The 25,726-nt window shown below is 43.6% G+C and overlaps 3 protein-coding genes across 15 annotated transcripts; 2 read left to right on the plus strand and 1 right to left on the minus strand.

Annotated features, from left to right (window-relative positions):
- Positions 1 to 243: 243 nt before the first annotated feature.
- Positions 244 to 4,346, plus strand: LOC120663044. 4 transcript variants are annotated; one of them, XR_005670279.1, is made up of 5 exons: positions 250 to 886; positions 2,469 to 2,554; positions 2,630 to 2,699; positions 2,785 to 3,132; positions 4,317 to 4,346. XR_005670279.1 is itself a non-coding variant. In XM_039942077.1 (3 exons), the coding sequence occupies exons 1-3, from the start codon at positions 578 to 580 to the stop codon at positions 2,670 to 2,672; spliced, it is 438 nt and encodes a 145-aa protein (XP_039798011.1). In that variant the 5' UTR covers positions 244 to 577; the 3' UTR covers positions 2,673 to 3,424. The 4 variants fall into 4 exon arrangements, 1 of the variants encoding a protein (XP_039798011.1); XR_005670278.1 differs by lacking the exon at positions 4,317 to 4,346 and adding an exon at positions 3,503 to 4,040; XR_005670277.1 differs by lacking the exon at positions 4,317 to 4,346 and having other exon boundaries at positions 253 to 886; positions 2,785 to 3,424.
- Positions 4,347 to 4,515: 169 nt separating this feature from the next.
- Positions 4,516 to 7,407, minus strand: LOC120663043 (60S ribosomal protein L5, mitochondrial-like). Of its 10 annotated transcripts, none has more exons than XR_005670273.1 (5): positions 7,226 to 7,407; positions 7,046 to 7,150; positions 4,879 to 5,552; positions 4,705 to 4,782; positions 4,516 to 4,667 (listed from the first exon to the last, which is right to left on the minus strand). XR_005670273.1 is itself a non-coding variant. In XM_039942070.1 (4 exons), the coding sequence occupies exons 1-4, from the start codon at positions 7,337 to 7,339 to the stop codon at positions 4,776 to 4,778; spliced, it is 900 nt and encodes a 299-aa protein (XP_039798004.1). In that variant the 5' UTR covers positions 7,340 to 7,407; the 3' UTR covers positions 4,558 to 4,775. The 10 variants fall into 10 exon arrangements, 6 of the variants coding, with proteins under 6 accessions (XP_039798004.1, XP_039798007.1, XP_039798006.1 ...); XR_005670276.1 differs by having other exon boundaries at positions 4,705 to 4,797; XR_005670275.1 differs by having other exon boundaries at positions 4,705 to 4,797; positions 4,874 to 5,552; positions 7,226 to 7,406.
- Positions 7,408 to 15,241: 7,834 nt separating this feature from the next.
- Positions 15,242 to 16,046, plus strand: LOC120659128. The gene is made up of 3 exons (XM_039937183.1): positions 15,242 to 15,357; positions 15,448 to 15,550; positions 15,630 to 16,046. Exons 1-3 carry the CDS (start codon positions 15,242 to 15,244, stop codon positions 15,945 to 15,947), a joined length of 537 nt encoding a protein of 178 aa, XP_039793117.1. The 3' UTR covers positions 15,948 to 16,046.
- The last annotated feature ends 9,680 nt before the right edge of the window (positions 16,047 to 25,726 follow it).

Below are 25,726 nucleotides of genomic sequence, written 5' to 3' on the forward strand. Positions count from 1 at the left end.
CCATTGCGACAGATGGCACCGGCGATGCAGACGGCAGCGGTAACGATAGATGGCGGCGGCGGCGACATGGCAGGAGAAGCAGACGGAAAGATTTGTGGGGGCAGAGGAGGCGACCCAAGCGAAAGAAGTGGAGGGGATGCCACGCAAGTCTTTTGCCGGCGCCTGGATCGCCTCCAGGAAATCGAAATATCTCGACTCGTCCGTCGGTCTGCCTCGCGCCTCCCCTTTCGTCAGTCTGCCTCTCGCGAACAGCAGCCATCCGATTGACGTTTCGTCGCTGCGAGCGGTAGTCCGCAAACAACGCGATCCACCCGAGAGCGATCGGCATCCATCCGATCGACGGGTTCGTCGATTCAGCGGTTGTCCGCAACACTCGCGAATTCCCAGTCGTCCCGCAACACCGCCGCCCTCGCAATCCCCAACCATCCCACGGCGCCTTCCCACCGCGCCGCCGCCGTAGCACCGCCCCAGTACTCCGCGCCGTCCAGCCGTCCCCGCCCCATCACGCCACCATCCCACCGTCCCGCCGCCGCGAGGTTCCCCATTTGCCTCCGCAAGGGGTCCTGGCGGATCCTCAATGGCGATTGGCGACAACGTCGAGCAAGAGGACGGGCACACCTCCAACCTAAGGAAGGAGCCCCTGCAGCCGTCTACCAGCGCCAACGATGTTCACCCGTCCGCCGCCGTCGCCGCCCTCCACCGTGAGGGGTGCCCCTGTTCGCCGCCGCGAGGGGGTCTCCGTCCGCCCGCGCGAGGAAGCAGGTCCCCAGCGGTGGCCGCGGCTTGTAGTCCTGTAGAGGACGGGCACACCTCTATCTCGAGCAAGGAGGCCCTGCCGCCATCCACCTACACCAAAGGTCGCCGCGTTTCAAGCCGAGTTTTGCAGGTAGATTGTTTCCTTGGCCGCTGCTTACCCACACATTGTATCTCACGAATGAGCGAGTGATACTTTTGCACCTGCGCAGCATCACTCTCTCGCAATTTTTCTATTTGAGCATGTAAGGTCTCAATTTCGAGCATTAGTGATGTGTCTTCTCCATAGCTTCATCTCGCTGCTGCTCAACCAACACAAGATTGTTGCGAGCATTGATCTATAACTCATTATTTAAAGAATTTAGTTCCATCTCTTCGTGGCTTATACGAGTGTCTGATGTAGAGGCATCGTTAGATGTCTTCATATCTTCCAATAAACATCTCTCATCAAAATTGTCTTCAGTGGAATTGGACAAAAGAGTAAGTTTCCTAAAAAAATTATCCAAGCACAAAACAGCAGAACTGACACCGGATAAAATTTCAGAATTTCTGCCATTCTGCAACGTGTTTTCCACCAAGTTCAGCAGCTTGTGTATCACTCTGTCCTTTTCATGACATTGCCTGCTAGATTTAGGACTTGACGGATCTAATAAATTCAGTTCTAAAAAAAAACACTTTTTCATTGCTTGCTCTCCTGCTTTCGAGAACCAGGTGCTCTATTATCTGTTGGTTAGTATACACTGCTATACCAGTCGTTTGATGCAAAAACAAAAGGAGCTATACAGCTAGGGTGGGATTTTAACTGTTGATATAGGTTATATTCTTCCATATGCTGCATAGCTGATGACATTAGCTTTCTGGGCAAGTGGTCTTGTGCTAAAATAGACTCATTTAAAACAGCCATCTCTTCAGAGATAATAGATGTGTATGGGGGTAGTTCACTTAAAACAGTGGGCTTAGCAATAAATGAGTTTTAGTTCCTAATTTTATTATTACTTCTGCTATCTTGTGGCTTATCTGTCAGAATGCTTTATGGAAAAATAAATTTTTTAAGATTCCTTTATTGAATGTGATATGTTAAGGAACATCTAATATTGTTGAATTCTACTACCTATCATGATTTATAACTTAAAATTTCCTTCACCTATATGCGCAGTTCAGGCTTCTACTTGATAACCACACACAGCCACCTTTTCAATTAGTTTACGGCTAAAAAATAGGAATCAATTGAGGAAATTGTAATGTTTTGGGTCGTCACGATTTTAGAAAGAAATAACCAAGATTGCACAATGTGAACGTCCTCTTCAACACTCTTTAATATTATGATGTTGACATAATTGGACTTGCTTGATTTTCTGCACTAACAGACATGCTGAATAGGTTGTCTCTCATTCATCTTGTTGGTCAAGGTCTGCTGATCATCTTAGCTGTCTCAATAACTATGCATCCACCTAGAATGAACCTTTGTTCAAGTTAGTGATTTAATTTTTGAATTAAAAGAGTCTACATATAACCGATCTACCTGCATTTTGCGACAATTTGCTGGTTCATAGTGAGTGCGATGATTCTTTGGAATAACACTGTTTCCCGTATCTTTTTAGCTGACATTGAATTACTTTGATATCATTTAAAAAAAACTTTAGTTACAATAAATAATTCTCATGAAAAGGCTGTTGCCATCTCACCCATTGCTGCCATCTCATTGGTTTCTAAAGGCTGTTTGTCTCGCCATCCCCTGCCATCCTGATCACCCGCCATTGCCATCTCATCGGTTTCTAAAGGCTGTTTGTCTCGGATCAAGGTATGTGGCTGCTGCCGTTCTCATTGCCCCTTTCATCGATGCTGGTCCATCTTATAAGTTTTTGGTTTGCGTCAGAACATGCAGCCTGCTGGCAGGAAGCAATTTAGGGCACCTCTAGGCGATGTTTCAAACAGCAATGCCTTAGGTTTCTCCCTGAATCATCAGGTTACACTAAAGTTGATGCACCTAACATTTGCATGTTCTTACTGCAAGCTTGCTATGTTTCGCAGACTCTCAAAATGTAGGCTCTATAGAATTGAAAATGCAGAGGGAGAAAATTCGGAACGCCTCCATGACTAACGACCAGAGAAATGAACGGAACAAGAAAAGGCATGAGGCTTATAAGAGGAAGAAAGCAGACACATCCAACAAATAAAACACGACATGTGGATATGTTTTATGTGCACTTCACTGGATTTACCATCTTTTTATAAATATCACTTATTGTTCCTTCATGTTCATTGCGCCGGCAGGAGCTGTAGTTGAGCATCCTCTGTCAGACGACATGTGTATCAATGTGGCATGCATGGAGCAAACTCAAATTACCACCAGCTCTGTCCAGACGAGCTTTGCATCAGGTTAGTGTGGAATGTATAACTTTTTGTGCTCTGGAATTTATGTACATCCTTTATGCCTTCGTGGACCACGTGGTGGGGCTTGATGTGAAAAAAACATCTAATCTGTTTCACCTGAGCAGTCAGCTTTTCGCATTGCTTGTTTAGGTACCGAGCATTTGGAGCTATGAGATAACTTTGTAATTTAAGCACACTTTTCAATCCAACCTATAAAGTATAAACTGCAGTAGTGCACTGCATGTTTGTGAATGGTAATTGCCTCATCGGTGCATGATTAATATTACCATGTTTCATATCCAATGTCATTTGAAAACATTGTGGTTGTGAATTGTTGGGGGCCTGGTGTGATTATATATCTAATATGTTTCACCAGAGTAGTTACCTTTGATTGCTGAGGTATTGAGCTCTCGGAGCTAGCAGTTGAAGGCCGCTCAAATTTTGTTGCTAGGTATGATGACATTAATGAACTTTTATGATTTCTGGCAATAGATACTTTTAGTCATGCTATTTTTGGGGAGTAAAAAATTAAAGTTGTAGTTAGTTGTCTGGTTCATGTCATGGTGATAAGAGATTGTAGTTGCTGTACTGTCTGATGATTTCAGTGAGTCACGACAAATTTGGTCTTTTTACTGATTCTAATTGTAAAAAAAAAATGATGTGTAAAACCCTGCTGCATTGAACTTGGAATGTATGTTCTAATAGTTTTGAAGTTGACATTGGCTAGGACATGTTGCAACGCAAATTTGGAGAGCATGTATTATTTGGTCGCTTGTAGGGTGGGCAATATGCTATGCTCATACTCACAAGTCCAAATTAGTTAGATCTAAACTGATGTATAATATGAATATTTTGTTGGACACAATGTTTTTGAATGTGAGATTTGGACCCAATCCTAGATTCTCTTATCTGCAGTTATGTCGATCGGTTTATGTACCTAACAAAACTACTGGTGTTGCCATTAAACTAAGTTTGCACGGACATATAAACATCAAAATAATTAATGCTCATTGATTAGTAAATAAACCATGCTGCGCAATGAGACACGTTAGTATTTTATAAAGGAACCATGCTGAGCAATTCGGGAACTACGTCTTTGAATCAAGCATTCTAGATTGTTAGTATTCGGATTGGAATCTTTTTGCACTATATGAGTGCTATTTGTAATGCATTATGAATTTTTTTTGCAGCCCGTAGCAACGCACGGGCACGAACCTAGTGGTAATAATAAATCTGTCCTGTTAAAAAATAACAAACTATTTTTTGGTTTTTTTTTTGTTTTTGATCGAGCAACACGTCCGGCGCTCCAGATGAAGATCCTTCCTTCCGCCATGCCGGCGTCGACAACGAAGGCTCCGGCTCCGGATTTGTTGCCCTCTTTTGCAATGGTTTTGGCAAAGAGAAACGAGCATTCCATGTTACTACAGCAGGAACCACAGAAATAATCAAAACGATGCTTATTAGAGCCTAGATTATTGTGTTCATATATAGTACTAGATGTAGTGATCAAACATGAGCTCCACACATCGCTACGAAAAAAACAGTCATGTAATCTCATTTTCAGTCTACAAAACAGAAGGATGCTGCATTGCTCACCATGAGCATGAACCTCCCGAACTCCAATATCATTTTGACAGCATCAACAGCCCTCATCCCCTGCCAGACAGTCAACTGAAGGTTCAGTTCAAGCAGGGCAGCAAGTACAATATCAGGGAGATAAAGCAAAAACAAAGATCAGCAGTATTACTTTACTTAGTCTCTCCCTCATCATTTAGCGTGAAGCCACTCCACAGTAGTGAGGTCTCATCCTTTGTATCGGCTGAAGTAGCGATAGTCACATTGAAACCTCGGATGTGCTCAAAGATCTCGAAATGGTCTTCCAATTCCGGAGAGAACTCGCAGAACTCTGTTTCCATGAAGAATTTTATAGTGTTTTCCCGAATTTCAGCCCGAGAATCTAACATGGGCATCACTGTTAACATCCTCACTAAGAAGTTGTACATTGCATGTCCTCGGAGAACAGTTGGTTGTGCAAAGGCAGTGCTACTGTCCTTGTCAGCCCCGATAAATGGATTGGTTCGAGACGACTTTCTTGCTTTAGCAAAAGGATCACTTTTTGCCTCTTTGAATCTCTGACCACTCAAAACTTCCATAGCCATTTTTCCAATTGGGATCTTGAGATCGGAGCCTGCTTTTGGTGCTAGTTTGATCTCAAACAACCCTGGAACTTGCATGATATTGGCATGATTCTGTTTGAGCAACAGATCCTGACGTAGCACATCTTCGTAATGGAAATGGAGTGGAAGAATCATGGCTGTTCCATTTTTCTTTGGGATATTTGACCGACGGTTTGCCTTGGGTGCATGCAATTCCAAGTTTCCCACTGCTTCCTCCACACTGGATGGGGCTGCGTAATGACGAAGGCCCTGTGTGCAAACTCTGTAATTAGTTCAGAGAAAGCAGTTCCACCTTATATGAGCAGAAAAAAAACTAATGAAAAAAAATTGAATTATATGTATGGTGCTAGAACCAAAAGGAAATAGGAAAATGCAGATTTGTCCAATCTGAGCTGTTTGGAGCAAGCATACATCTCAATCTCAATATGTGTTTCCAATCTGATATGATTGGATTATGAAAAGGTTGGCTAGATCATTGGGGCGCTCCTCCCCAGGGGTTCATACAGTTAATAAGTGTGCAGTGAAAGACGTTGTTTTACCATTGTTCAATTAGTGATATTTGCAATGCAAGAAGACTCTATTCTAAATTGGTGTGTTTGTGAGGCCATTTGGTGTTCCTCATTCAACCAGCCACGCATAAAACTGGGTTTGTGCTAACTGAGAGATGTAGGCTGTCTGATTTGATCCATCTGAGGCTTTCAGAAACCTGTAATCATGTGTACTATAAACTTGTTTCAAAGAGATGCACGAAAGGATCAAGCATTAATTCTCCAGCACCCTGAGTCACCTATACATATGGCAATACTGCATTTTCCATAAATAAGGATGCACGGGCAAGTATTTACAAAATGAATGTAGTTATGGTAGATAATGAGATGGATAAATAAAACCGTGCGCTTAATTTGTCAACCCTAACTGGCAGCAGATTTTTAAAATCTCAGCTTCACCCTTCGACCTTTGGGAAGTGTTCAACTAGGACCAGATAACCATGCCTCTCTGCTAGTTGCAACAGCGAGGGTGCAATGCAGCCTGGTGTTCAAGCTCAGAACCAGATAGAATCAAACTACTCAGGATAACTACATTTATAGGGTGTTTGGTTTGAGGAACCATTCTATCCTAGATGAGGTGATGTATCATGGATTCATTCCTCAAATTTGGTGGAATGACTCCATTCCTCATACTAGTATTAATTATTGACTTGTGAGGAATGAGGTGATGATGCATCAACCTATTCCATTCCACAAACCAAAACAAATAAGTGGGGAACAAGTAGATGATGGACTAACACATTCTACAAACCAAACACCATATTAATTTCCCCTTCACACACATTCAGCTAGCAGAGTACAGTAAAATCATGCCGACAAAACAAAAAAAAAAAGGAGCCTAAGAAAACAGTACTAGTAATTACTTGGTATAAGTGGGCAACCTGTTCATGTCCAGTTGTTAACAATGTTCATTTCACCATCTCAGCTTCTGATTTGTTGCAACAAAACAATCGAATTCCATTTGTTCCATCAGCCTAGCCTAGGTGGGCACATCCATGAACAAACAATGGCAATCGCCGATTCTCGGGACTAAACTAATGCCACTGCATCACTACAAACCCAATTAATTTTAAATCGTCACATTACATCACTACAGAGTACAAACCAAATTACTCCAAAATTCGGTAGGTTTCGGGTCTCAGAAAGAAGGGAGCAAAATATTTCGGGAAAAGGAGTGAGGCGGATCGGGAGTACCGATGCCGCGGAGACCCCCCGCCGCAGTAGCGCCGGCGTGAGGGGTTCTGGGGCGGTGAAGGGAGGAGATGGGAACCCAGTGGAGAAGAGCGACGGCGGGGGAGGCTGGCAGGGCTTGCTTGATTCGCGTTAGCACAGGAAGCCGAGCGGTAGGGGTTTGGAGGAGGGGAATGGACAGACCTGAGCGGCGGCGCCGATGCTCCGGCTTGCAGAACCAACAAGGGCGCCTGTGGCGACGGGGACAGGGAAGCGGTGGCCGCCCACCGCACGCCTCAGGAGGTTTCGCGCCGCCATGCCTCCGCCGCCGCCGCTGCTGCGCTTCTCCCCCGTGGGCGGCCTCTATGTTGTGAGCCAACTTTTGGGCTATACTGGGCCGCCATCTGTGTTACAAGGCCCATCTACATTAGTGTTACAGGTTACATTTATTTTTTTTTCTCGCGATGGCAGCCATCTGTGCGCGTTCTGCGGCCCAACTGTATTTGTTTTTTTCTTCGTTTTATTAAAAATCTATAGGAAGACATACTGAAAACAAAGCTCAAAATTCACTCAAAGTATTCAAAGCATGCTCTTTATGCACAATTTTCCATTTGTCATGTGGGAACACGGATGAACGCATCAGACAGAATCAAGAATGCCGCCCTTCTTGTAAAAGAATCAAGAACCGAGAGGAATGTCCCGCTCCCGCTACACTACACAACAACGGCGTCCTGGCTCTGCACCAGGTGGTTGTTGTTCGGTTGTTCTCCTGGAATACGGACTGCCGCGAGCTCCGGGACGACGTACTAGCTCCGCAGCTGCTGCCGCGCGGAGCTGGACCGGGACGAGCCCTGGCGCACCACGCGCAGCGGGCTCTCCAGGGCACGCAGCACGTAGCGCGCCGTGGGGCGGCGCGACGACTTGGCACTCGGGCACGTCTCGGCGATCACGGTCACCACTCACACCTCCACGGTCCCCCTCTCTATATAAGTCCCCTACCCCCATTTCCTCCAGGTCATCCTTCCACGAAGCCGCCGCCACACGCGGACCTACAGCCTCCCCAACGATAGGGAGGCCGAGGAGGTAGGTCACGTCCTGCAGCGTAGGAGTCATCTCCCCACATGGGAGGGTGGAACGTGTGTGTCTCCGACCTCCATCTGTCAACGAGCGCCGTCAGGAGGGATCGGTTGAGCTGAACAAGCCCACCCTCGACAAGATGGCCCAGAGTCAGTAGACCGGACTCACGTAACCTGCAATAAACAAAATTGTCGATAATCGTTCCCTCTGTACTCCCACTCCTGATTTCGTACGTCTTCTACGACATGATTGCCAAAACCATGCTCCTTCCACTCTTTTGGCAATGAGTACTACTCGTCATCAGATGAGCCCTCATATTCTTCCATCTCCATTGCGGCTTGGTCTTCTGCCTCCATCTCGTCCACGATGCTATGTATCCTCTCTCCCACATCAGCAAGGCTCTGTGGTTCGATGTTTTGGTTCTCTATCTCTTCTGACTCATCTTGCTCAACATAGTTGGTCTCTCTTCGAATACTCGGAGTTGCTTGATCTGCACCATGTCGGATTTCATTTTGTGTCTTCTCCCGAGTTTGAACAAGAATGGCCAGAGACCACCCACGCTCTAGAGCTGCTTGCATGTACTTCTGCCAGTCATCAGTGTTGTGTATCATCATCAATTCCCATAAATCACTTTCTACTTCCCAATTAACAAGAGAATGGACGGTCATCACATGTGTTTCCGGATCAACACGGAACCCACGCTGCAGCCACTTATATATGGAACCAAAACTCCTCTCCAGAGGTTTATCTATGACGCTGGATGTGCACTTAAAGACAGAAATGTCTACTCCATTTGGCCCATACAAAATATTGTAGTCACCAAAAAATACTTGAAACTGCATCTTGCTCGACATATCTGTATATCACAGAATACTTATCGAGTTATACTCTTTACTTCACTATCTTATTCAATAATCCGTAAAAACTAAGTATGGATTTCAACTACAACATTTAAGTATTCATAACTACGTGATGACACTCAAATTCTATAATGCATATGCGAAATTCTATTCTAAATCGTAATTAATTTATAAACACATCTCTAATAGTACTGCAATTGTAATAATAAACGCGTAGTCTTAATTTCCTAAACTAATAATAAACGTGTATCCTTAGGATCCTACTTAAATTGGTTCTACTATAGCACTAATTAAATTTAATTACTCTACAATATCAATGGAAAAATACATAAGTTAAATATAATTACCTGCATATCACAAGTGTGCAATCCGGCAGGGCTTCGCCGCTTCCCTTCTCCTCACCCCTCTTTTTTTCTGAATTTTTGGTGGAATTTTTGGACTCAAATGAGGAGGGAATGGGGGTGGGGGGCTTATATAGAGGGGGGACCATGTCGCCCGAAGAAGGCGACAGCCCCCCCTCGCCCGTTGGGGGGTGGGGCGACCGGCCCCCGCCGCCGCCGAGCCCCCACGCCGCGCGGACCGAGGCCCTGTCGCCCGAGGGGGGGACAGGCCCCCTGTCGCCTGTTGGGGGCGACCCCCCCCTGCCGAGCCCTGCGCCGCGCTGACCGAGGACCGATTTGCAAATATTTTTTTTACAAAAAAGGCATGTCGCCCTCCCCATGGGCGACAGGGGCCTATTTTTGAAATTTATTGGAACGCCCATATATTTTTGAGATTTTATTTTTTAAAATATAAAAATGAAAAAAAAAGGCAACATTCACGTGTGTCCGCGAAGCGAAATCCTACCATTTCGAGCCCGGCTCGTGAAGTATTATAACTGGGTCGGATGACTTTCTATATGGCGGTTTTTTCTTTTTTATATTTAAAAGAAATTAAAATTTCAAAAATATATGTCGGTTTTGGAAAATTTCAAAAATATACCCCGGTCGCCCTATGGGGGCGACAGGGCTCAAATGTATTTTTTTTCTTCAAATTTGCAACGAAGTCCTTGGAGAAAAAAAAAAGAGGGGGGCCTGTCGCCCGTTGGGGGGGCGACAGGCCCCTGTCGCCCACCCCTGGGGCGACAGGCCAGTGGGCCCGCCAGGGGGGCCTGTCGCCCCCCCCCCCCCCCCCCCCCCACGGGCGACCGGGTCAGCCTCCCATATAAGGCCCCCTCATTCCCTCCTCTCATTTGACCTCAAAAAATCAAAAAAAATCCAGAAAAAAGAGAGGGGTGAGAAGAAGGGAAGCGGCGAAGCTCTGCCGAATTCCGCACTTGTGATCTACCGGTAACTTTCGTATAAATTCGTTGATATTGTATAACAATTTAATTTAATTAGCAGATTAGCTGAATTAGATTTGGTGCTTTAGAACACTGGTTTAGTATTACAATTTGAGTACTATTACAGACTTTTTCAAATAAAATAATTATACATTAGAATAGAATTATGATAGTACCTTATTGATATTGCAGTATAAGACAATAGAATTATAACAGTACCTATATTTTCACGCATCGATTTGGTATACGATATGTGCATTGCTTAAATTATGGTTTGTTATTTGGCGCACCACACTATAGCGCCAATGTCTTCGTCAGGATCAACCTACATTCCATGGAGCAAGTGTAAAGCCACCGTACCCAAAGGAATTAATGTGCCAATGTGCTTCTGCGGTTCGTTATGCAAGTTCATGCAATCTGAGGTTTTAGGAGATGACTACGGCATGAGGTTCTTTATGTGTGAGAACTACGAATATGATCCACCTAAGCGATATGGCAAAGACCGGGCCAAGGTAGCAGGATAACATACGCTATTTTTTTATATGACCTAACATTGAATTATGATTCTAACTTGTGTTGGACAACGTCTCCTCCTCCTCTTTGTGATTTTATGCAGTGGTTCGACACCGTGCAGTCGCAGCAGGCAAAGGACATTGTGGAACAAAAAGCAAGATGGGCTGCAGAACGTTGGCGCCGAATGAAGCACGAGGAGCAGCAAGAGGAGAAGTGCAACAAAGAGCAAGAAGAGATCCGCAAGAGGATGGAGGAGGTGGATCGTAAGGCGGCGGCCGAACGTGAAGCTGACAGGGATAGAAAGCGAGAGAGGGCACGCCGTGCGAAGGAAGCCGGGCCCGAAGCAATTAGGAAGGGCAAATATCCTAGGTGCACTCAGTAGAGTAGTACCATGTAATCCCGGCATTTTACATTCCATAAGGCATGGTAGGTTTAGATGCAACAAGAAATTATCTTGTCGCGTGCACATGCCACTGCAATTAGTTGTTTATGTTTTAAGTTAAGAGCTTAACTCTGTGTGTTGTAGCCTTTACCATTAATTTGCAGTTGTAGCCGGGAGTCTATGAAATCTTTGAACTTTTCCTTAATATTTTCGGAGCTTTTCATGTCACTAGAATACTAAAAAACACACATTAATATAACAATAAGAATTAAGAACTAAGAAATACATCAGGGTCTGCTGCTAAAAAGCTCAGCACGGCGATCACAGGTTTCCCAAATGTCGCATTGTTTGCCTAAACATACGTGACAAAAGACGACAACCTAATAGCAGTGCTCTTTCAACATTTCAAAAAGATGTGACAACACGGCAACCACACCAGCTCACCTTCAAAGCATTCTCTCTGGCGAGGACGACGGACCTGTCATTCTACAGCGAAGGTCTGTGGCGTGTAGTGGGGAAGGCGGCATCTAGGCGCGATCGACCGAGCGGCAGTAATGCAGTGCTGTGAGTCTGCATGCACAGAGATGCATCGAGTAGTGAAATTATGACGATTAGGCCGGTGCCCTGCAGTGTTCCGGGCGATGGGATATGTCGGGGCAGTGCAATAATCACGAGTGAGCGTTGTAGAGCGTGCAAGTGCTGAAGTCATGAGCAGTGAGACGTCGTGTCGTTGTTTAAAGTGGGAGGAGTGAGCGGTGTTGAGCGTGCGAGGGTACAAATCAAGAGCAACGAGAGGTCGTGTCCGTGTTTAAAGTGGTACGAGTGAGCGCTGTGGAGCGTGCGAATATTATAGCCTTTTCATGTTCATTTACACTCCACACTCCGGTTATCAGACCTTTGTGTGCCTATAAATACTCACCAGTTTGTGAACTCCCAGCACCACTCAAACACCAAAGCTTATTGTATACACAATGTCTGGAGGTGGGTCTAGCGGGAAGAATTACTATGGTTTTGGGAAAGGAAAAGGGGGAAGAAAGGGAGACCCCATAATATGGGTGAGGCATCTTGGACCTGATTCCTTTCCGGAACCAGTGTTTGAGTTTCCGCCACAGCACAAGAGTGAATTTACCAATGAAACTCCTCTTCGACAATACGATAACCGTAGAGAACCGTGGCCAAAATGCAGACATGGTGAGGACTACTTAGTGCAGATGTGCACCGACGGGATGGATGGCGGTCGGCGTTTCTTTAAATGTCCACACACATGTGTAATACTTGGTTGTTTCATTTCTTTATCTTCAAGGAGACACCTTACCTGGAATTTGTTTTGCAGTCTTCCGATGCTCCAGAAAACTGTGGTTTTACTAGGTGGGTATATCCTGCACCAATTGATTCTGTTCAGGAGTTCATCGAGTACCTCCAGATAAAGATCTTTGATCTGGAATGTAAGGTGAACCATTATGAGGAAGTGAGCGAGGCTAACAAAGATGACGAAGTTGATGATACCAGCAATGCAGCCGGTTCACAGGATGAACCATGCACTATTCCTTACTGCAACTGCCCTTGTCACAAGAAGAAGGGCCATACGCCTCCGGCACCACCGCCTGCACCACCTGCAATGGGTGGATACTGCGGAGAAGGCTCAACACAGTTTGCTACGTGGGGGTACGGCTACTAGGACTACCCTAGTGCTAGTGACATGCTGCATCATTGTGTTTATTCTGTTTTTTTAAATTACCTAAGGCATGTTAGGTTAGTCCGGAATCTGTTTACCGTAGTTTGCAACGGGTTCTGACATGCCACTGCATGTGTGATGTGTGTTTCATTATCGTTGTATTATGATGTAAAATTTGGTGGTTCACATTATTACTTCTCGTCACCCCTCTCTTTTTTTCTGAATTTTTAGTCTCAAATGACAAAGGGAATGGCGGCGAATGGTGGCCAGGGTTTAAGCAATAACGGAAGCAGCAACAATTAGTGGATTCATGTTGAGTTTCTCGTGTCAAAAAAAAAAGAAATGGTTAAGGATAAAATCAACCAAGAAATTATTACTTCGAACTTCTAAGCTCTATTGGTAGAAGTAACTAATAAGTACAAATAAATGATAATCGAAATCGTCCGAATTGCTTCGAGATCTCGTTTTTAGTTTCTAATCATTATAGGTTTGTGAAATCTGCATCTACCAGACATCCGCGCTGACAAAAAAATTTATAGTTCGAAATCACATGAAAAGTAGTTTCTCTAGTGTCATCCTTTAGAGGCCGCATCGCCCACCGAAATTGACATCCGACACCTTCCGTAAATTTCATAATAATTCGAACTCGATTTCCAAATCCTTCTGCAAATATATCACAATAAATCTTCGGACGCTGGAGGAATTTTATGAAATTCAATAGGCTTTGGTGGCCACACAGGACCCTGTCGCCCCCCCAACGGGCGACAGGCCCCCCTCTTTTTTTTCTCCAGGGACTTCGTTGCAAATTTGAAGAAAAAAAATTACATTTGAGCCCTGTCGCCCCCCCATAGGGCGACCGGGGTATATTTTTGAAATTTTCCAAAACCGACATATATTTTTGAAATTTTAATTTTTTTTAAATATAAAAAAGAAAAAACCGCTTCTATATGCAGAGGGTCCCAACTTTAGCATGTGCACACCAGGATAGCTATACATCACGAGTGTGACAAAAAAAAATTTCATCGCCTGAAGTCTCCGAGTGAGTGCGGCGCAATAGCTATACATCACGTTGTGCATGTTGAAGATTTGCATCTGTGAATGCGGTAGCACTATCAGCCGCATGATTTTTGTTCCAGTTAACGGGACGACAATACACCCCTGTACACAATGTTTTTATTTTCTTACTCTTTTGCATGTGCATGCATGCAGGCGATGATTGGGTCATATTGGAGTAGTTTTTTCTTCTTTTTTCTTTTCCTATTCTTTTATTTCTTTCCTTCATTATTTTCTTTTTCTTTTCATATTTTTTATTGTATGCATGCGTATACAAAGTATTTTTCCTTTCACCTTTTATTTTCACTTGTTTTCCTTTTTATTTGTATCTTAATTCTTTTTTATCTTTTTGAAACTTTTTTCTACTTCTTTTCATCATTCTACGATTGATACTATAAAATATATATTTGATTGGATTATCTGCTATACAAACTATGTATCCACAATGAAAATTATGCTTATAAAATGTTATTTTTACAATATAGATGCATTTGATCTGATGTAAAACTATTTATCATTGTATAACTAATGTGTTTGCAACACGAAATTATTTGTTCGCTTTGTAGATTCAATCGGTCCGTGATGTTAACTTATTTGTTCGTGATAACCATCTTTCATTATTATCCAATACAATCAAATGTTCGGATGTGTAATATTTTGGTCGTTGTACATTATTATTTGTTCGTTATGTTTAACCTTTCTGTTCATATGAAATAATCAGTTGTTTGTGTTGTTAAAATATTTGTTTCCAGTAGCCAAAATTCATTATTGAGTATTAAAAAATATTTTTTTTAAATATCGTGCAAACGTAGGCAAGTGTGATCTTGTTTTAAAAATCTTGTTACAAGAAAGATAATGGTGCAACCCAAATTTAATTTTGATACTCGATTTAAAACTTATAACTTTTTTAGTAACGAATATGCATGCATGTGGGTGACATCATCATCTCTATCCTCTTTTGCATGGACAGAATCTTTCTCTAGATGGAAGCGATTTTTCTAGATGGAAGCGTGGCACGTACAGTTAATGGACTTAATTGTGACCCAAATTGTTATCTAGAGATATGCTTACAGTGATGGTTTAAGCAAACATCGCCTGCAGCAATGTATAATCGCACCTTGTGCACCCACACTACTACAATTCTAGATTTTGCAAGGCACTTAAAAATAGCCTCTGAGGCGTTTATACTGGCCGAACGCCTCTGTTAATGGTGTCAGGGGCGCCCCCTGTGGAAACGCCTCTGTTAATATTCAAACGATACTTGCAATAGCTATTGGGTTCTGTTTACTTGTTTCAAGATTTGAGATCCATCTTGTTTCATTTGTATAGCATGGGTGTCATGGGCCACTGGATTGTATTCATGATCTATCCTCAGGATGGAAAGGCTGTCATATTCGACTCCTTGCGCGAAACGAACAAAGAGGGGTACAAGGATTTCGAATACTGTCTGCGATAGTAAGTGACGACAAATTCTTTTATGCACTTTCTTTTATGCACTCAATGTACATATCAAAATTGTTGCTAACACCATTGGTTTGTATACAGCGCTTATAGGAAATACGTGGAGGACCCCGAATCCTATGATCGGAGGTCCGAGAAAAAGAAGCAGAAGTATGGCACAAAATTGCGCATTAGGCGACAATTCCCGGTATGTATGAAGAATCGTATGTGGTACTTTATCGTGTTTGATATAAGTGTACTAATGACTATGTGTTACATGCATGCAGTGCGCCAAGCAACCTGAAGGGTCAGTTCTGTGTGGATACTATGCTTGTGACTACCTCAGACGTTGCGGAGAGTACAGCCGCAGCTGGCGACAACTCAAAAAATCTACGGGATATTGGAGAAGGCAAAAGGTGGACAAGACAATCATCAAATATACAATATCTGACATTTGTAAGTTTGTTACCGACGAATGTTGTTCTGTTGACGAGAAAGTCTTTAATCACGAGAGCGAGCTCGCAACGGAGCCGAAGTACAAGAGTCTATGCAACTGGAGAACCGAGCTCAAAATGAAAGACTACAAGTTACCGGATCTCTTTTGATTTTTGTAAACTTGTGTTATGAGTGAACTATGAACTCTGTGAATGTAATATGAACTTTGTGGCATGCATGCATCGATCGTGGATATTCATATGAATGGATGTAATATGAACTGTGTTATTATTTCATATGAATGGATGTTTTCATCCTTTGTACGCATGTCTACTGATTTGATTTTTGTATGTGTTTAAAATTCAAATTCTGTATTTCTTTCTGATTCAAATCACAAATGAAATAATGTTTTTTTTATTTGTGAAAACATTAACAGAGGCGGTCATCATAAACAGAACGCCTCTGTAAATGCGCATTAACAGAGGCGATCATCATAACGCGAACGCCTCTGTAAATGATCATTAATTGATGCATTTTCTGTAACCCAACCGCCTCTGTTAATCGGCATTAACTGAGGTGTTTGTGTAACCGCCTCAGTAAATGATTGATTAACACTGACGGTAGGTCTGAGGCGTTTGCTTTGCATGCCTCAGAAAATAGATTTTACACGCCTCAGTTAAGTTTATTGTAGTAGTGCTAGCTTTGTGAATCGATCTAGTATTCTATTGGCCCTTTTTATATATGATGGGGTAAAATAGGAATACACAATCTATTACGAGTAAGTATTATATCAGGCTACAAGTAAACTAAATGTTGAGGTGGAGAAGAGAGGAGAGAGAGAGGAGTAGCGGAATGTAACCTTACAGCCGGCTTTGACATCCAAATTTGCGGAATCACTCATGTTATGATCTTCTACATTCTAGGTCTATGTGTTTCGTCATCTGGCTTACCCAAATTCAATAACTTTACCTTCGCTATTCCTATCATGATTTCGTACCCTCGGGGAGAAAGTAAAGATCCTTCCCCCTTTGGAAGCTTGTGGGCGAGGAGGGAATCGAACCCCTCCCCCACCCCACACACACAGTGGTTCGTAGGCATGTGCTCTAATCTTCTGAGCTACAGACCAACCCCATCTCCACTGGATATCTTTCTTGAGTACCTAAAAGGAACCTTCTTCTCCTCAGCCATTTCATTTCGGGTTAAAGAAGATGAGAATAAGAACAAAAAAAATAGTATGAGAGAGACAAATGGACCATATATTAATGATGAAGGACTAACTACTATACGAATAGGCTGAGAGGTAGACTGCAATGATCCCTGCAGCTAGCAGCCGACTGAATTATTAAATTTGGTATATGGCTAGAAGACAGGTCCACCTTGTGGCCTCGTGATCTAGCACAAGAATACTGTTGGACAACATCGGCGTGCGGGAGGAGCTGAAGATGTGCAACTTTTTCAAGACTTTTAATGGCCTGCAACGATACAGGGCTCCTACTGGATTATTAAGTTTGCTATATGGCCAGAATACAGGTCCACCTCGTGGCCTCGTGATCTTGCACAAGAATATTGTTGGACAACATTGGCGTGCGGGAGGAGCTGAAGATGTGCAACTTTTTCAAGACTTTTAGTGGCCTGCAACGATACAGTGCTCCTAGATTCCCTTTTCTTTGGCACACAACTGTTCCATGGCTATAGCATACCCATTTGGCATAGCTTCAGCTTTCCTGAAAATAGTTGGTGAAGCAAGTTCTCTAGTGAAATTGAAGTTGTCTTGAAAAACTTTGGCAAAAAAACTTATTTCTGATGAAATCACAAAAATGTGGCTTCACCCTGCTAGTGGAAGCACATGGACGACTTCAAGTTTGAAACTAGTCCAAAAAAAGCCATTTGGTATAGTTCCATATGAAGCTATGCACCAAAAGGGACGACGTCATCTTTCGCTTAACTATGCCAAAGGGCACGAGATCATCTTTCAATTCTTCAAACGTGCTCTCTCGTTATTCTCTCTACAAATGATGCCTCAAAACGAAGGAAAAAAGCTTAGCACATCATGTAGTGTGCTTGAATCTCAATAATTCCGTTTAATGAGTATGACTTTGAAAGATTGCTAGCCACATGTTCCACGTGGCTTGTCGACGTTGTTGCACATGGAAATTTAAAAGTTGCTATCCCTCCCTCCACGGTCAATGTGGTATTTAATTTAATAAGGTACAAACCATTGTTGTATGGGCCCAGAGCATCAGGAAGGGATGATACGTCGTACCCAGCCCATGACTGAGCGACAAATTCAGCCCACTGAAGCGAAGCACCCCTAGCTTCCTTGTCTTTTATGATTTCATCACCGGCATATGTTGCACTTGCATTGATATGCATGCAGTGGTCCTAATGGTCTCTTCACAGCCCAATAAATCTCTTAAATTTTTTAGTTTAAAATTATATAAAATTAGAGCCCGACTCTTAAATTTTCTAGTTCAAAATGTTAGGCCCTTTACCACTCCTATAGGCATGACGAGCATGGAGCGTCAATCAGTTGGTTATATTTCTTATGGCGAAGCGTTTCACTTGATCTTCAAGTCCTACACGTTATCATAGGCAAGGTACTCGATTGTTCTCTAAATTTATTATAGGAACTAACGACATACACTCTCTTATAGCATAGACATCGCGTCACCGATAACAATTTGTGTGTGTGGTGACTTCTTCAATCATTCTGTTCGGCTGGCTTGTCAGCCAGGCAGCCAGCCATCGGTGTTTTTTCGCATATTAAATCAGCATCAGTTATCAGCCAGCAACCGATCAACAGTATTTTTCTCTTACAACACATCAGCACCAGCTACCAGCCACAGCCAGCCGAACAGAGAATATCAAAATCAACCGGATCAATTCTTTATGATGCTCATATGATAAGGTGTGATGTGTGCATACATGCGCGTCACCGGAATAAGTATGTGTGCACGGCGTATTTGAGCCATGTTTTGATGCGGTGACGTGATGAATCAAAACAAAAAACAAAGTTAGGATAAGAAAAGCTTAGGGATATATCACAACAGCCCGATTCGATGAGGGCGAAGCCCCGAGAAAGGAATGACAACCACTGAAGCAACACAAAAATTAACACACTGGTGTAACTGTTTTATATTCAAAATCTCCCATCACATAGTTATAGGGGGTATTTATAGTCCAACGGCTCACCTACTCATTGACCTAGAAACCTCTAAATGCCCCTTAACTGCCACATCTAAGAATATTCCAGAGATAATCTAGTAAGGTTACAAAACCGACATGAATAGTGAATTACAGCTGAACTCAACATTCCATACAATTTTTTGACAGTGGCCCCGCTTCGCTTTGCGCCCCTTCATCGGCTACCTCTTTGACTCCCTTTCCGAGGGTGGTCCGTGGGACCGCTTCGCTTCGCGCCTCTTCATCTGAACACTCCGCCTCTTCGCCGGCTTTCGGTGGGACTCGTTTGTGTTCTTCTCTCCTCCGCTCTTGGGTCTTCGGACGAGCCCCCTTCGCTCTTGGATCGCTTCATCTCGCGAGTGGTCGAGTCCCTTCGGCGATGGGGGAAGATAGCGTCTCCAACAAGCACATCGTGTAGTGTGCTTGAATCTCAATAGTCCATAGGAGAATAGAAGAAGCCGCCCAGCACAGCCTAGCAAGACCCGGCATGGGCCCACCAAAGCACGGCGTGTAGGCGCAGTTATTAAATGGGTCGCGCCATGCCAGCCTATGAGCTAAGCTTCCGACGCAAACACGACACGATGATGTTTTTTTCGTGCCAGGCCAATCCATTTGGCCCGATAGCCCGACGGCGCCGCCGCGCCTTGCCATCCCTCCTCTCAGTCGTGCCGGTGCGGCATGATGCTGCTTGCTCGATGGCTCACACGCGCCGTCGCTCGCCGCGCCATGCATCACTCGCACGCCATCGAGGGGAGAGGGAGAGGGGAGCGGCAGCCAATGTGAGAGAGGGATGTGGTGGATTTTATACCTAACGTTTGGTAGGGATGGGCTGGTAAGAAGTGATGGGCTGTATTATTAATGGGGCTTTGTTTAGTGGAGCTAAAATCAGTGAGGTCGGGCTAGCTCACGTGCTGAGGCGTCAGTTCAGGCACGGCACGAGGCCCGCGCCGAGCTAGCCCGAGCCCAATTAACCTCGTACCGGCTCATGTCGGGCCAAAAAACCGCGTCACAGGCTGGCCCATGGGCCTCAGGCTGGGTGGCTATCTATATATATAGAGGGCTCCTAACTTTAGTTGTACTTGCTACTCCCTCCTTCTCAAAAAAGATGTAATCCTAACGTTCAAATTTTATCCAAAAAACATATGATTCTAGACTTGAGATATACCTTTCTAGTGAGATCCACCTATTAAAAATAATTGCATGCCTAAAGTATTGTTCTCTATTCATCCATACTTGATCCGTTCAAAATAAATGCAATTATAGAACCAAACACGCAAACTAATATTAGATGTAAAATTATCAAAATATCATTTGTCTTTTGTGATAGTGAATGGGGTGTTAGTTGTTTTTTTGTAAGAATCTTCCGAAAATTGTCTTGTCTTTTGTGGTAGATAGGTCAAAGTTAGCAAATTTTGTGTAACAAATTTTAAATTCTATAGTTGCAATTATTTTGGAAGGAGGAAGTAGGTACAAATTAGTATATTACTAAAGCTATAAGATTTGGAGCAATGGTGTGAGCCGTGGCCCCACGTGGGACCCACAAACTATTAATATGGGACCCACATGGAACCCACGTACTATTTATGTAGGACCCACATACTATTTACGTGGGACCTACATACTATTCAAGCGGGATCCGCGCACAATGGTTGGTGGGACCCATAATTCCATTGAGTGGGTCACTTTATCTTTTTAAAAATATTTTGTTTCTTCCATTATTTGAAAATACAAAATATATTTAACTATTCTCTATATATAAAAATAATAACTAAATTTTGTATAGCATGTTCACATGTGCTAGCCCTACTATTTTTATACTTTGTTTTCACTTCGCAAACTCACAAAATATAATTAAATTTTTCATTCATTGCTAATTTTATCTTTCTTTTTCTGCTAAATCAATAACCAATGTAAGTCAATTCATAAACTATACCTACTAACACTAAAAAAATAGTGAATTTCTAATAAAAAATATATGTACCTCTGTACCAAAAGCTTGGGATTGGCGTGCTCCCAAACTCTAAATTACTATGCCTATTTACTGTAACTTTTAGATTTGATTCACTGCATCGATGCGATGTTGCTTCGAAAGAATAGCAGTTTTCTATTATTATTTTAGATCAATTTTTCGGTATAGGCGCAAATTCTCTGGACTTTTGAAGAATTCGTAATTTAGAGCCAAAGGGCAAATTCGTAATTTTACATCTAAACTAATCTAACCTCGAAAAACAAGTTTTACATATTTTCTAAGACGGAGGGAGTATACATCTACTCTTTCCTTGCATTCTCTGGATGTTTCTACAACATCAACTTTCGCATTTCTAACCTGCTCTCTCGCTCTCTCGTGTGCACACACACTGAGCTCTACGGAGTATGCATTAGATTAGTGTTGGTGTCTAGACCTTGCGGCCCAACACCAACTAGTAATAATATTGCGTGTCCCTATCTCTAGATGGTTGATGCAAGATGAAACACAATGGCACGTGATTTATCCTGGTTTCGGCCGATGGGGCCGTACGTCCAGCAAAGGGAGTGAGCACTGTATTATCTTGCACCGGAGTGCTTGTTGTTGGGGGTACAAGTTCGGGCGAGAGAGGGAGAGAAGCTCCCAAGTCTAAGTGTATGTGAGAGATGATTGAGGCAAGTGCCAATATGGGGAAGAACGCGCTTGAGTGGTGTGTCTCAGAGAGTTTTTACTCCCGTGGGAAGAGGTCCGCCTCCTCCTTTTATAGGCTCAAGGAGGGGCGGGTTACATGCACGGGATGTCTCTGGTTTTGTCATCCTCTCCCCAAATCGGGGGGAGCAGTTGGCAGTTCCTGTCGCCGAACACTGTGAGGCATGGCCACGGGCATGGTCGTCGTCCTTGGAAACTTTTAACCTTTCTTGGAACGTGTCCTCGTCCTGTGGCGTCCGTGGACGGCGTGGCGACAACTGCAGGGCGCGCTGTCCTCTGCGTTTGACCGGGCGGAGCACCGAAGGTGTTGCTGATGGCGGTCTTGTCCTGGTTAATTGCCGCATCGTGCTCGAGGGTCGTTGCCCATGCCTGCCGAGGGTCCTGCAGAGGGGGGAGTACAAAGGTTTGGTAGCACAGTTGCGGGCGCAGGGTCGGTCATGTCCGCGCAGCGCTTGGCGAGTCCGCACAGCGCCGGGAGTGGTGGCATAGTGACCGGAGTGGGTGGATGGGATTCCGGTCACGTCCGCTGTGCGGCGTGACTGCTGACGCCGTCTGACACCCGCACCATGCCGCGGAGTGGCTCGCAATAAATGTGTTGGTCCCATTGAGTGGGAGGGTGTAAGCATCTAGGCCCTCAAGGTATGTTTCGGTGATTAATGACAACCATTATTGTGACTAATGAGTTTGTGCAGCTTAATAGATCATTATCGCTCATTTGGTCATATGTCAAAAGAGGCCCCTCAATTTCATTATTCAAAAAGGCGATCTCGGTATTCAACTCAATTATATGTCAAGACTAAGGATCTTTCTAGTTCTGAGTGTCATAAGGTTGAGAAGGACACTTAGGTTACTATAGGTTTTATAGTTTTGTAGTGATCGCACTATTAAGAGGGGTTAAGGCCAAGTAACTTGAGCATGGACATGATCAATCAAAAATGGATGCACACTATGGTCACTCAGGTTTTCGGAAGTTCAAATAAGTGGTTCTCAACTTATATCTCAAGAATATTTGGATTTCATTCAAGACTCAAATCAGAAAAATCAAAATCAGAAAAAAGTCTATACACCGGTTTAACCGGCGACTCCAATTTTCTATACGTCGGTTAAACGAAGTCAGCAGAGTCTGGACAAGTCAATACACCGGTTAAAACGTCGGTGCATTAGTCCAGAGTTGGTTTTTCCAGGGTGTTTCAAGGTTCTATACACCGGTTAAACCGACGATGTTTGAATTGAGACGTCGGTGCAATTGTCCAGTGAGATGGTTTTTCCAGAAATTTCTGAAGTTGTACTCACCGGTTAAACCGACGATTGTTTTGAGTTAACGTCGGTGCAGTTGTCCAGAGACTTAGTTTTTCAGTTGATCAGTGGACAACTACACTCACCGCTTAAACCGGTGATACGTCGGTTAATCTGCCCAAGTTGTAATGGCTAGTTTTCAGAAGGGGCAGTTTACATTCATCGGTTAAACCGACGCTGACTATTGGAGGTACGTCAGATTAACCGGCGCTACGCAGTTTTCTGGCAGCTTTTCTCCAACGGTTCTATTCGTGTGAGCTGCCTATATATACCCCTCCAATGGGTCATTTTGCCACTCTTGACACCAGGCAACATCCAAACACTCATACTATAGTCAAGAGCCACCTTGAGCTTCATCTTTCACATACTTGTTCATTCAATCAATCAAGAAGCAAGATTAAGGACTTGAGTAGAGAGAAGCTTGTGTGCATCCGTTCTTGGTGATCGGTTCTTGCTCAAGTGAAGGCCTTAGCTTGTTACTCTTGGTGATTGGCATCACCTAGGCGATCTTGGTGATCGAGGTGTTTCTCGCGAAGCTTGCCAAGGATTGTGGGAGCCCGGAGAAGAAGATTGTACGTGGCTTGATCTCCACCATGCCGGGATGGTGAACGGAGACTCTTAGTGAGCGCCCTCGTCTCGGTGACTTGGGAGGTGACAAGACTCTTTGTGAGTGTCACAACGTGAATTAGGGGTGTGTGCCAACACATCGATACCACGGGAAAAAAATCCGGTCATCTCTTGTCCACTCTCTTTATTCAAGCATTTTCTTTCATGCAATTTATTCATGTGCTTGACTTAGAGATCATAACTTAGCTCTACCTTGCTAGGCTTTTCTTCTCGTTACCTCTTTCTTAGCTTGTGTAGGTAGTTTAGTTATCCGGTTGGTGAATTGGTGCCTTACTAGCATTGCATAGGTTAAGGTTGCTTTATTGTGTTTTAGAATTTGAAAAAGGCCCAATTCACCCCCCTCTTGGTCCATCGATCCTTACAATTGGTATTAGAGCCTCGTTGCTCATTTGGATCATTAGGCTTCACCGCCTAGAGCTATGGCCAAGATGGGTGGTTCGCTGCCTCACTTCGAGGGCAAAAACTTTGCCTATTGGAAAGTTCGCATGGCCGCATACCTTGATGCGATTGCCCCCGAAGTGTGGTTGGCAACTAAGACCGGGTTCACCGGAACTCCCACCACCGAACAATTAAAATGGAATGCAAAGGCTAGAAATGCAATTTTCGAAGCCATTAGTGAGGAAGTCTTTGCTAGAGTAAATGGCATGAACTTAGCAAGTGATATATGGAAAGAGCTAATTGAAATCCATGAAGGTTCCACAAAAGTCCGCGAACAAAAATATCACTTGTTTAGAGCTAAGTATGATTCCTTTAAAATGTTAGCTCATGAAAATTGCAATGATATGTACTCTCGCTTGAATGTCATTGTCAAGGACATTAATGCACTTGAAATATCCAAAATTGACAGTGCCTCCATCAATCGCAAGATTCTCATGCTCCTCCCGAAGCCCAAGTATAACATCATCAATGCTATGCTTCAAAAGGAGAATCTTGACACAATGGAAGTGGGAGAACTTGTGGGCGAAATTCACGCTCATGAAATGAGTATCCTTGGTATGTCCGAAGAGCCAACTTCAAGCAAATCAATTGCTCTAAAGATCAAGGCAAACAAATCCCGCAAGCTCAAGATGATCAAGCAAGATTCAAGCTCAAGCAATGAAGAAGATGATTATCATGAAAGCTCATCCGATGTTGAAGATGATGGAGAACTTGCTCTCATGATGAGAAAGTTCACACGCTTGAATGACAAGATCAACAAGAAGGGTTTCAACTTTGACTCTAAAAAGGGAATGTTCCGGCCAATGGATGTCAAGAACAAAATTTGCTACAATTGTGGAGAAAAAGGCCACATCCGTCCAAATTGCCCCAAGCCGAATAAAAGAAACAAGGATAACAAGAGCAAGCATCGCCATGATTCTAGCGATGATGAAGAAGAAGAAAGGAAGAACAAAAACAAGAGACTTGGGAAGAAGAAGAGCCATGACAAGAAGACCAAACTCTTCCCAAAGAAGAAAGGGCACACCAAGAGAAGCTTCTTGGGAAGAATGGGTGACCGATGTCTCATCAAGCGAAGAGTCAAGCGATGAGGAAGAAGATATCGTCACCATCGCCCTCACAAATGAAGAACCATCAATACCTCCACCTCCAATGTGCCTCATGGCCAAAGGTAACTCTAAGGTATGTGAGAGTGAAGATGATGGTGATGATGAGCTTGACCCTAATGAGTTTGCTAACCTCATTAATGAGTATACATCCGTCATCAAGAGGGAAAAGGGCAAAGTCAAAGTTCTTGAGAGCACTCATGCCAAGTTAGAGCTTGCCCACTCCGATTTGCTTGGAAAGTACAATGATTTGCTCAAAAAGCACAATGAGTCACTTGTACTTGCTAAGCAAGTTGAAGAGAGCCACAAAAAGCTTAAACAAGAGCATATGGAGTTGGCTCACAAGTATCAAGAACTTGAATTTGCCTATGAAGCAATTGACCCAAGTCTTGAGAACTTTGCTCATGAAACTATTGAGAAGGTCAATGCTTCTACTTCATGTGATGACCTACTCATTAATGCAAATGCTACTAATGCTTTGCCCGAGCTTGCACCTTCTAGGGAGAAGGAATTGATGGATCAAGTGGCAAGCCTCAAGAGTAGTGTGGAGAAGCTCTCAAGAGGAGAATACATCCACAAGGAGATTCTCTTCAACAATGCCCGTGACTATGGCAATAGAGGTCTTGGT

The sequence above is a fragment of the Panicum virgatum genome, chromosome 2N (assembly GCF_016808335.1).
Source record: "Panicum virgatum strain AP13 chromosome 2N, P.virgatum_v5, whole genome shotgun sequence".
Classification (NCBI taxonomy): domain Eukaryota; kingdom Viridiplantae; phylum Streptophyta; class Magnoliopsida; order Poales; family Poaceae; genus Panicum; species Panicum virgatum.

Coding starts and splice junctions, on each gene's coding strand:
- LOC120663044 (XM_039942077.1), top strand. CDS start 578: ATGGCGATTGGCGACAACGTCGAGCAAGAGGACGGGCACACCTCCAAC. Junction 887..2,468: donor TTTCAAGCCGAGTTTTGCAG/GTAGATTGTTTC, acceptor TGGTTTCTAAAG/GCTGTTTGTCTCGCCATCCC. Junction 2,555..2,629: donor GCTGTTTGTCTCGGATCAAG/GTATGTGGCTGC, acceptor GGTTTGCGTCAG/AACATGCAGCCTGCTGGCAG.
- LOC120659128 (XM_039937183.1), top strand. CDS start 15,242: ATGGGCCACTGGATTGTATTCATGATCTATCCTCAGGATGGAAAGGCT. Junction 15,358..15,447: donor TTCGAATACTGTCTGCGATA/GTAAGTGACGAC, acceptor GTTTGTATACAG/CGCTTATAGGAAATACGTGG. Junction 15,551..15,629: donor GCATTAGGCGACAATTCCCG/GTATGTATGAAG, acceptor ACATGCATGCAG/TGCGCCAAGCAACCTGAAGG.
- LOC120663043 (XM_039942070.1), bottom strand. CDS start 7,339: ATGGCGGCGCGAAACCTCCTGAGGCGTGCGGTGGGCGGCCACCGCTTC. Junction 7,151..7,225: donor GCATCGGCGCCGCCGCTCAG/GTCTGTCCATTC, acceptor AAGCCCTGCCAG/CCTCCCCCGCCGTCGCTCTT. Junction 5,553..7,045: donor GGGGGGTCTCCGCGGCATCG/GTACTCCCGATC, acceptor GTTTGCACACAG/GGCCTTCGTCATTACGCAGC.